This window comes from Dioscorea cayenensis, chromosome 9 (assembly GCF_009730915.1).
Source record: "Dioscorea cayenensis subsp. rotundata cultivar TDr96_F1 chromosome 9, TDr96_F1_v2_PseudoChromosome.rev07_lg8_w22 25.fasta, whole genome shotgun sequence".
Lineage (NCBI taxonomy): Eukaryota > Viridiplantae > Streptophyta > Magnoliopsida > Dioscoreales > Dioscoreaceae > Dioscorea > Dioscorea cayenensis.
Window position 1 is genome coordinate 3,195,398 of NC_052479.1, and position 12,457 is coordinate 3,207,854.

The 12,457-nt window shown below is 33.2% G+C and overlaps 1 protein-coding gene and 1 pseudogene across 1 annotated transcript; both read left to right on the plus strand.

Moving 5' to 3' along the window:
• The first annotated feature begins 3,056 nt into the window (after positions 1-3,056).
• Positions 3,057-4,483, plus strand: LOC120269117 (annotated as a pseudogene).
• Positions 4,484-4,543: 60 nt separating this feature from the next.
• LOC120269118 lies at positions 4,544-5,191 on the plus strand. The gene has a single exon (XM_039276402.1). It carries the CDS (start codon positions 4,544-4,546, stop codon positions 5,189-5,191), a length of 648 nt encoding a protein of 215 aa, XP_039132336.1.
• The last annotated feature ends 7,266 nt before the right edge of the window (positions 5,192-12,457 follow it).

The following is a 12,457-nucleotide window of genomic DNA, read 5'->3' on the forward strand; positions in this document are numbered from 1 at the left end:
TAATTAGGACAATATATACGTGGAAGCCATTTGAGCCAATGAATCTTTGCAGTAAAAATTTTTTCTACTTGGACAATTTGATTTCAACACCCAATTGTAAGTATCTCTCAATTAGGATGTATTACACACTTCAAGAATTGCAAAAGTGGGATGACCATAAACTAGGTGGGCACATGCTGATTATTGTTGTGTGGATAAGATGTCAAGAATAGAGTCAAAAGCTTGGTAGAAGAAATGAACTTGCATGTGGAAAGGTGCAGTTTCTAGTGGCTAGATCTTTGAGGTAAGGACCAAGGTCTAAAAGAAATAAAAAATCATCAAGATGAATTCTAGATGGCTTTGAGTGTTGATTGGACTAGGTGCATAAATATTTATGCTAAGGTTTGTAAGATAGATGACAATAGCAACCCTAGAACTGTCACTACTACTAGACTTATATGGGAAAATAAGGTGGGAGAAAAAGTTATTATTTTGGAAGGACGTGCAAAAGAGGATGTGGAAGAAAATGATGACATAGAGGATAATGCTAGGTTTGAAGGGAACATAAGGTTGCAGAGATAAATGTTGCTTTGGGGAAACATGCAAAAGGAGTGCAAGAAAATGATGCCATAGAGGGTGATTCACTTGGAAAAGAAAGTAATGGAGATGAAAATGATACGTATAGTGACCTGCATGACTTTGAATATAACTTTAGTAGTCAATAAGAGCAAATGGATATAGATAATGCGGCTATGTCTAGGCCTAATACATATACACAATGGGAAATTAGGGCAATAGACAGTGAAAGTGAAGATGAGGTTAATTCAGATTATGGTGCATCAGAGGAGTTACAGTCATGTTTCAAGCACAGTTGTAGAGGAAATGGATCCATTCATACATAAGTATGCATAATTTAATGAGGATTTTGATAGGAAAGACCCTCAGCTCAAGATTGGGATGAAGTTCGGTAGCTTTAATCAATTTAGGGAGGCTGTGAGAAACTACGGCATTAAAATGTCACTCCCTAAGAAAGGAGCACTAACAAACGACCGCATATTTACAAGGCCGAAACTAAGTAGGCATGTAAAGCCACAACACCTATCTTAAAATAAACTACGCAATCTAGAAAATGCCACAAATTTCAGGAACATGAATACTAAAAATTTTAGAAGTCAAATAGTTCGAAACTCTATGGTTCGAGATATAATTATTCAAATAAAGATTCTAGGTCTATGAAAAACAAACTACATAACATTAACAACTTGCTAACTAGAAGGCGCTTTGCTCAACGACCCTCACTAAGCTAGCCGCCACTAACCCTAATCCTCATCTAAAAAAATAAAATAAAATTTGTGAGCTTGATATCCTAGCAGCGGCGGAAGGAGGGCAAGGGGGTGCTTGAGCACCCCCTTGATTGGGAAACATCCCCTACTTCCCTTGAAGAAACAAAGGGCCAGCACCCCTGATAATTTATTTCAGCCCCACCCCTATGGGCCATGATCCACAGAGTTGCAAAGTACAAATCTTAGCCCATGATCCTCAAAGGGGCAAAGTTCAAATCTCAAAGTGTATGGACTTTGAGATTTGTTTGCACAATAATTGATCAAGGGGGTGCTGGCAGTGCTGCCCATGTGACTCATTGTTTAGTTTAATGCTTCCCAAGTCCAAATCTCAAGACAACAATCATTGATTAAGATACATTGTGTGAAGTTTTGTTTGCACAAATCTCAATGTTAATACAGTAAACACTCATGTGACCGTTTCTTGTTCAATGTTCTCAATTATTCTTCTTCCCTGGATCTACAACTCACTAACCAATAAACAACGGAGCAATCAACAAGCCATAAGCTAACAAAGCAAGAAATTTCAAGTTTTAATCGGCAAGAGTGGTGCAAGCTCTGACTCTAAATCTCGTTGAATTGAACACTAACTCTCGCTTTCCAGTGGCGCCGTGGCGTCGTGGCGGTGCCGGTGGCTACGTTGTCGATCACGGTAAGTTTCAATCACAGTTCTCACATTTGGATTCATTCACATTTGGTGGTAGAGTGGTAGAGTGGTAGTGGTAGTAGTGGTATTAGACTATTAGTGTTGGTGCCTGCCACTTGGTGAGGTGATAATGTGATACATAAATAATAAATGTATGATTTGTTCATTTGTTGGAATGTTGGATGCTGGTTGTATTATTGTATTATTTAATTATTGTATACCTTGGACTCTTCACTCTTGGAGGCTTGGAATTTTGAATGGAAAGAAATATATAAATATATAACTTGATTGTAGCCTTGTATGTTGACAATGTTGTGGTCCTTGTGTATCAATGTATCAATAATATTTAACACTCCGCTCAGTCAGCTGCAAACTTAGAATTTAGAAGCTAGAGCTTGATCACAATTTACAAATGAACATAAAATTTAAAAGCTTGGCAATTTCTCCTCATAATTAATAATTTAATATGACAAAAAAATTATGCAGTTGTTTTTTGGTTTGTATGTTGGATGACTACTTCTTGGTTTATTTTATTTAAGTATGGATAAAACTCAAGTATAATTTAAATTCTTTGTTTATAGGACACCCAGTCCCAGGGAGCTTGAACTGGTTTTAAATTTGGGAGTTATTCTAATTTCTAAGCATTTTACAGGTAAGAATATTGGCATTAATTTTTGAATTTGGAATTTATGATTTAATTATAGAATTATTGCATTGAATAATTATTGAATATTTTGTTGATCGAATAATTTGAGTTAACTTGTTTTTTAATTACATTATTTGTTAGTTTCGATATTAATTGTTTGTTGAATTAATTGTTAATTATTTAGATATGGAGAGGTTTTTTAAACCTAAACCGAAAAGTTGTGAATCGGGAACAAATGTTTCTTCTGAAGCTAGCACTTAAGCACAAAAGAGAACTCGTATTGAATTCAGTCCAAATGATATCATCGTTGATCCTGGAATTCGTAAACCAATTGAGGAGTATGATGTGGGTATTAGAGATCAAGTTCGAAGATCGTATTTATTGAAAGGCCCATGTCAACCATCTGGATATGATTTCCCAAAAAAACAACAAGGAAAAGAGATGCGGCGCTTTCAAGAAGTCTGGTTTCAAAAGTTTGACTGGTTGGAATATAGTGAGGCAAACGATGAAGTCTATTGTTTTTATTGTTATCTTTTTAGACAAGATAGAAGTGAAAAGGGAGCAAGTGATATTTTCACAAAAAAAGGGTTTTGCAATTGGAGGAAAGCACTTGAGGCTTTTAATCAACACGTAGGTCCAGTAAACAGTGCACATAATGATGCTAGACGACATTGTGAGGATTTTCAAAATCAGAGGCAAAGCGTGTCACATGTGTTATCTTCTCATGGGCGTCAAATGGAGATTGATTATCGCCCTCGGCTAACAGCTGTTTTAGATGTTGTACGAATTCTTTTGGTGCAAGGTCTTGCATTTCGTGGTCATGATGAGTCTTCTAGCTCTAAAAATAAGGGAAACTTTTTGGAGATACTCAATTGGTATGCAAAAAGGGTTGACAGGGTTGGGAGTTTTATTAATGAAAATGCTCATGGGAATAATTAATTAACTTCTCCATTGATTCAAAAACAGTTGGTGAATGCATGTGCCATAGAGACAACATTAGCAATTATTAATGAAATTGGCGACAGTAATTTCTCACTAATTGTTGATGAGTCTCGAGATAAATCAATAAAGGAGCAATGGCAGTGATTTTGAGGTTTGTGAACAAGCAAGGCCTGGTTGTTGAAAGATTTCTTGCGATTCAGCATGTAGCAGACACTTCAGCATTTTCTCTAAAAGCAACTTTGGATGAATTATTTGCTCGCCACAATTTATCAATTTCAAAATTGAGAGGACAAGGGTATGATGGAGCCTCAAATATGAGAGGAGAATTTAATGGTCTGAAGACATTGATTTTAAAAGAAAACCCTTTTGCATTTTATATCCACTGCTTTGCCCACCAACTACAATTAGTAGTTGTTTCAGTTGCCAAAAGTATTCTAGTTGTTTCTGATTTTTTTTTTTTTTTGTTATACAAATATGATTGTGAATATTGTTGGTGCTTCGTGTAAAAGAAAAGATGCATTGCTTCAAACGCATCATCAAAAAATTGTAGAAAGATTAGAGACTGGTGAGATTATTTCAAGGAAAGGCAAGCATCAAGAGACAAATATCGCAAAAGCAGGAGATACTCGTTGGGGTTCACATTTTACAACTTTGATTCGTCTCCTAACTATGCGGGAATCAGTTTTGGAGGTGTTACAAAATGTGTGCCAAGATGGATCAGTTGCAGATCAAAAAGGTTTGGCATCAAGTTTAATTAGTAAAATGGAAAGTTTTGAGTTTGCATTTGTCTTGCATTTGATGATGAAAGTATTGGGGATCACAAATGAATTATCAAATGCTTTACAACAGAAAGATCAAAATATTGTCAATGCCATGGCGTTAATTGATACTGTAAAAGATCGTATCCAAGATTTAAGGGATAACAGATAGGATGAGTTATTAGAAGAGGTTTGAAGCTTTTGTGACAGAATGTGTATTCCAGTGCCGAACATGGAAGACAAAATACCAGTTCGGGGTCGTTCTAGGCGTGAAGGGCAGTGGATTACTTATTATCATCATTACCATGCAGAAATTTTTATTGCAGTTATTGATTTAATTGCTACTGAGATGAATAATCGGTTCAATGAGACAACTACAGAGTTGCTAATTTGCATATCTTGTCTTGATCCAAGAGACTCATTTTCCAGATTCCATCATGGTAGGCTACTTCACCTTGCAGAAATTTATTATGATGATTTTTCTATACAAGATCTTCAAGTCCTAAAAGAGCAACTTCACACCTATGTTCATGATGTTAGAAGAAGTTCTGATTTTGTCGAATGTAATGACCTTGCAAGTCTTGCTGTGAAACTTGTTGAAAATAGGAAGCATTTGGTATTTCCATTGGTTTATCGCCTTATTGAATTGGCTTTGATCTTACCGGTGGCAACAGCATCAGTTGAAAGATCCTTCTCGGCCATGAATATCATCAAAACGGATTTGCGCAATAAAATAGGAGATGAATGGTTGAATGATATGATGATGTGCTATATTGAACGACGAGTGTTTGAAACAATTGATGATGAGGCTATTTTGGTTCGATTTCAAAATATGCAAAGCCGAAGGATTCAACTCCCACCTTATAACAGTAATCGCTAGTGGTATGTATATTTTTATATTTCGTCAACATTTTAATTATTATAATCTTAAGTTTGGATTAATATATTTATTTTTTATATTTATTGTTAGGTTAAACTTAGCTCGATAGCACCCCCTTGGTTTTGATTCTGGTTCCGCCACTGTATCCCAGTACATAATCACTAAAAATATTGGCATCAGTAAAATCTCAAAAATTCATAATTTAAATACCAATAATATAACGAAGTTCAACACTTGTAAAAATACAATTCAAAAAGGATGTAATTAAAAAAATATTATTTTATCATATAATCAAAGTATACGTCTCCCAATTCACTATGGCCGAATAAAAAATATAAGATGTTATTTGTTTAAACTCGATGGCCAAAGTCAGAGGTTCAAAGTTTATTTATTTATCTTCGGTGACCCGAGTTAATTTATCAGAAATCTCTATTCTTTCACTGACAGCACGGTGTGAAAATACAGTCTTTTATCAGAGTTTCATGTCAGCACGGTCAGTGCTTAATACCCAATGACAAGGTTAGTACATAGTTAATTGGAGACTACCATAATATTATCCAACATATCTAGTGTCTAGAATATCAATAAAACACAAAAATCAAACGTATCATAGGTTGCAAAAATATTAGATACATTAATATATTCCACAGGAATACAAAACTTTGCATGTTCTAAATTCGGTAAAATACACAAAATGGTCCAATCATGTTAAAAAAAAAATAGATAACATTAATGTTCTAATAATTAATAAATAACAAATATATTCAAACATATAAAGAAATTAATAGTGGGAAAGTAATAATTCAGAAATTTAATAGATCAATATCAATAAATAATAGAGTAATATTTAATAATCATAATTAAATAAATGTCTAATTAATAAAAAAAATAGAATTAAACAAATAAATTCGTAAGTTTTGGAAAATCTGAAATTCATAAGTATGTATATGTTTATATAGATTTATATGTAGTATTACTTACTTAGTACCCGTTATGTTTCCAAAACCTAAATCAAGCCCCAGATCACCTCTCTGAAAAGGCCCTATAGATATAAATTTAGTTCTGATTGTTTAGCAATAATCCTAATTTTACAAATTACAACTTATACTATCTTCATGAGTTTTTAATACACAGATTAACACTACTAATAATCATATTTAGTGTAGTTTCCCAAACAAATTGTTCTTAAAATTTTAGACGGCGAGAAAAATATCTGAGATAGGAAAACACTCAATATAACAGACAACCAAATGGAACTTCTCAAAGTGGCATGGTCAGAAGCAACAAGGAAACAATTACTTAATTAAGATTTAGATATTTTGAGAGATGATATAGACAATGTTCAACAAGGTTATTTTGGAATTAATTCAAAATAATAAAAAGATTGTGATTGCCATTTTCATGGAGACTTTGTTTAGGCTAGCAAGTTTGGTTATTGGCCAAAGAACATCAAGACATGACACATAGCACATGCTTGTTTTAAAAAAAATATTGATAGAAAAGCATGAAGGGGGCAATCTGTCTAAGAAACCAAAACTATCATGGCATCCCTTACAAGCACATAATATTATCCTATAGCATTAACAACATTATCACTTCCCTATGTCTAAACAAAAATAAAACTCGGTCCAAAGCATACTTGCTAAAAAAATTAAAGACACTCTTAACCAAGGTTGGAGAAACAAATACTAATGTATAGAAAAAAAATGTATAGAAAAAAAAAAGAAGAAGAACCTAAAAACTAATGTATAAATAAAAAATAAACATATTTTATGAAGGAAAAGAAGAAGAAGAGCCTAAAAACTAATGTATAGAAAAAAAATATCAAAATCTCAATTCACGGAGATACACACCCGGGCAAAGATATACCAAATTAGTATTAACAATAAAATACATAGACAATTATAAGAAGACCGAATCATAGGACAATTGGAAAGGATAATATTTTGATCAATTAAAGACCTCTAAAATACACACGTTGAAATCACCAAAACCTAGGATAACAAACTATTGTTATGCATTCGAAAGCCACATACTCAGAATTCTCCACTTGTAGTTGAGCACACGGAGAACTTCCCGACCCTACTGCCAACACCAATATAGTAAGCACAAGGAGGAAAATTGTGAGATTTATATATATATATATATATATATAAAAAGATTAGGTGATCACTCGAGGCTTGCAGATAGGACGAAATCAAATAGATTTAGCGATTAGAGAGGATAAGATGAAGTAGTCAAGGTAAATTCAAGCTTATTAAAATTATAACAAAAGTAGATATAATAACAATAATAATAAAGTGGGTGGGGTCCATAATCTCCTCCCTTTTAAAAGAATTTATCCTCTAAACTCGTACCCGAACTATCAAAAAGGTATGGGTATCTCTTTCAGACTCTAACTCCCAAGTCGCATTGCCCTCCGAATGATTGTTCTATTAAACTTTAACATAAGAAATAACCTACCTTCTCAGTGATTACTCCTTGAAATCTACAATTTTCACATGCTTAGGATTCGCAATGAACTTCTTTAACATTGAAGCATTGAACACATTATGCACCTGAGAAAGAGCTTGTGATAGTGCAAGCCAATATGCCACATCCCCAATACGCACCAAAATCTCAAAAGAACCAATATACCGAGTGTTGAGCTTGCCCAAAATAGATAACTCCTTTAGTGGGAGCTACTCTTAAAAACACATGATCACCCACCTAAAACTCCAAGCTTCGTTTTCTATTATTTACATAACACTTTTGTTTGCTCTGAGTTGCTTGCAAATAATCTCTGATCCAACTGGCTTTCTCAATTGTTAACTGCACAATCTCTGGCTTTAGTAATCTCCTCTCTCTCACATCATCCCAACAAAAAGGTGATCTGCACCTCCTATCGTACAACGCCTTATAAGAAGCTATCTGAATACTTGCCTCATAGCTACTGTTATAAGCAAACTCTATCAAAGGCAAATGTCAATCCTAGAACCTCCAAATTCAAGCATATAGGTCCGAATTATATCCTTCATAATTTGAATTGTTCTCTCTAAGTTCCTATCAGTTTGTGGGTGAAAGGAAGTCAGTCTTGTTACAAAAGCCTTGTGCAGACTCACATAGAAGCGCACCACAAACCAAGAGTCCCTATCTGATACAATAGTGATAGAAACCCCATGAAGTCTCACAATTTGATCAATATATAGTTCAAATAGCTTCTCTTAGGACATGAAAATCTTGACAGCTAAGAAGTGAACTGACCTGGTCAACCTGTAAATTACATAGATGACAATTGCATTGACCAATTTAGGGCAAACCTTGCATAGAAACCTGCCAACATAATCCAAGTTGTCAAAAGCAATCAAAATGTAGACATAATCAAGCCCAAGGCTTGGGGGCCAAATATATTACTTCAAGGTAATTTTTATTCTTTATTTTGTATGATGGCCCTGTTATAGTATGACAGATTTTCTTTTATTTTATTTTATCTCTACTTGATGTCATACAAATAGGCTTTCTGGATGGTGATGAAAAATATCAGATTAGTAGACTATATTACTATAGACTTGCGTTGTTGCGGACACTACATCCTAAATCAACTAGCAAAATTCAAATTCAATGAAGGTATATTTGAGATCATTTACATCTGCTTATCCCCACCCAAAACTGGTTTCATGACAGGTCACAGGTGCATTCTTTCTCTAGATGGATGCTTCCTTAAGGGCATGTATGGAGGCCAATTGCTTACAGTTGTTAATATATGCAAATGATTGCATTTATCCCACAACATGGGTTGTGGCTAACAAAGAGAACCAAGGTAATTAGACTTGGTTCTTGGAGCTTCCTATTGTTGATCTGGAGATAAACAATAGCCACCACTAGGCTTTTATGAGTGATAGCCATAAGGTAAGCAATTTCCTTGTGTTTTTTAATTTTTTTCATTATGAAATTACACAGTTGAACCATTATTTCCTTTTGTATTAATTATATTGTACACAAGGCCTGATAGATGCACTACATGATTTATTCCCTAATACTAAACATAGATTTTGTGTTAGACACATTCAAACAAGCTTTAAAACAACTTTTTGAGGGAAAGCTCTTAAGGACCAACTTTGGGATTGTGCTAGAGCTAGTTACCTTCCAAGTTTTAAGAGAGAAATGGAAATCTTGAATGTAAAGTTTATACAAGGTTATGCATGCATGAAAAACATACACCCACGTCACTAGATGAGGGCATATTTTTAGAGCCAAGTTAAGTGTGATATATTGTTAAATAACCTGTGTGAGCGCTTCAATAGTCAAATACTTGAAGCTAGAACAAAGGGAATAATAAACATGAATTAAATGATTAGGAAAAAATTAATGATCATAATTCAGAAAAAGAGGGATGCAATGAAAATTGTAAAATCATGAATTGTCCCAGGATCATGAAAAAATTGGAGAAAGCAAAACAATTAAGTTGGTCTTGCCAAACAACCTAGCCAGGTGGGAACATGTACCATATATTTGGCACTGATGGCTAGCTTGTAGTTGACACCAGAGAAAGGACATGCACATGTAGAAGATGGAATCTAACAGGAATACCTTAACACAATACCATCTCTTAGAATCAACTAGATGATTGCTATAAGGTTAGCACATTTTTAGCAGCATACAACCACATCGTAAACCTAACACAAGACAAGGATTGTTGGCCCCAGAGTAACCAGGGACCTATGATTCCATCAGAGGTTATGAACAAGAAAAGAGGTAAGAAAGGAATCAAAATGACTTACAGCATATGTGTTGTTTAAGGGTATAACAAGAGGTACCATGGATGAAAGGTATTGGACCAAGTAATAAGTTTAATTCCTAACCTCAAATTCTTTTTCTTTTTCTTTTTTTTTTATAATGCGGGGCGTCAGGATGGCAGTTAACACCCAAACAGCTAATATATTCAACTAGAAATTGTGAAATAAATATATGATTGAATTATTCATCCTGCTTAGTAGTTATAGTACAAGCCTTTGTTATATTACTCTCATATGAATTTGATTTTTCAAAAAAAAAAAAAGTTTGTTATAACAGTGTCATAATGCATTATGATAATGTTTACATAAGTTTGAGGAAAATGGGTATTAGAGTTCATTCACTAGATTAAGGAAAATGAGTATGAAAAAGCAAATGCATAAGTTTCAAAACATTATATAGTCATGGTATTCACCTTTAATGTATTTATAAATTTGAAATTTTTATAATATTCTCAAAAGCTTATACATTCGTTAGGTTTGTTATAATTTAAGCACTTGATCATATAACCATGCTTACCTATAGTGAAGGATTATTTAACAAATATCTTGTATTAATGTAGGGTGATAACAATGGCCCATGGATGGCTTAAATCCTTAGGATCAAGTGGGAAAGACAACAACTAAAATTAATCCATCACAACAAATGTGACAGGTTTGTCTAATGTACATTGCACAATACATGCATTAAAGGCTAAATTTACTTGTTTGTGGGTCATCAACACTCATGATCAAACACTCCACATGTCCCCAGCAAGACATGGAGCTAAGGTTAATAGGGAAAAAGAAATGCAAGGGGAATAAATACCAAAGTCAGATGTACAACTGCCCTTAGTAAATCCAAGGGTACAAATACCCATAAGGAAGTTGCAAAGGATTCAGATGTAGGATACATAATTATGAAGTGACCTCTAAAGAAGAAAACCCAAACAAAAAATATGGCCCTTATTACTGGTGTTTTGAAGAGAAGTAAAATATGGATTCCTTTAAGAGATGCAAGTGGTTCTACAGCTGCTGGGCGTGGGAGGAATACTCGAATTTATGAATTTTAAGATTTTAGTTAGTAATGGGTGATGTGTAAAGCTTTACAAAAATATCGATCTTTAAAACCTAGGCAATTAGGCCTATCAAGCATTGTTTTAAGACTAATTCCGTCCCTTCCATGTAAGGATCTTTGGCATCTCTTTTATTGTTAACATATAGCTTATCCAAGGAATAAAACTTTTTAATGTAGCACGTCTTGGCAAAGAGCAGTTCAAATGTCAACTAAGTATATAAGCTAGCATAAGAGATTACGAGGTAAACAAAGATGCTAGCTGCTAAGGTTTTACTGTAAAAACAAAGAGCAATAGAATAGAAACATTGATCTAGTAAAACCAAGCTATATATATAATGATAGTAATCAACAGTTAGAAGTAAAAAATAAAACATAAAATAATAAACCATTTACAATTATGTGGTGTAGAAAACATGACCAAGATGAGCCTAAGAGACTAATTTAAAAGGGAAGGAAGAAATCAAATATAAATATGTGGACACTTTCTTCATTTTCCAATGTGGGACAAATTCTAAAAATAAAAGAGTTTAGCTCCATAGGTTTGGTTGTATACCAAGGATCTAGACCTGGGTCATAATTGTTTATGGAACAACCATTAATTTTTAATGGTTACTATCAGGGCACATTTAGATTACCATAATGAATTATTAATTACACATTCACATCCGCTTGTTTGGATTAGTTTTTAGAGGGAAATCATTCCATCCATGAGATTATCATAACCTCTACCAGGGTTATAGTGTATTCCCCCATATATTGGGGGAATACCCCTTCTTTGGGATCAAAATTACCTTTTTTTACCTTTATAAAACAAAAACAAAAAAAAATTACATGTATATAAAACTCAATATAGTTCATTCCCCTTTATTAGGGAGGAATTTTGAATATTTAAAAAGAAAAAAATGAATTAAATTCAACTATTAATCATAATATTAAAATAAATTTTATAAATTTAATAATTAATTATAAAAATATGAAATTACATTAAAATGAAGGAATTTGTTTAATTTAATTGCTAATTATAATATTAAAAATAAATAATTATATTTCAAGTATTTTAAATTAAATTGTGAAATGAAATTTGGCATTAAAGATTAAAATGAAGAAATTTATTTAATCTAATTTCTAATCATAATATTAAAATAAATAATTATATTTCAAGTATTTTTTAAGTAAAGATATTTATTTTTCATTAAACATATAAAAATATCTTTTTTTATATCAAGGGTATAAAAGTAATCTTCTCACATCTTCCCTTTTTTTTTACTTTTTCTATTCGTGATGAGTTATCCCTCCAATCAAACATAGTTTCATTTTTATGCCCTATCCATTGTGATCCGCCTTTTTTATTCCGTATTCTTACTCCATTCTTATTTCGTGAACCAAACACATCCTCTAAAGATTGTCATGTTTTCTAAGAAGTACAGAAAGGCCCTG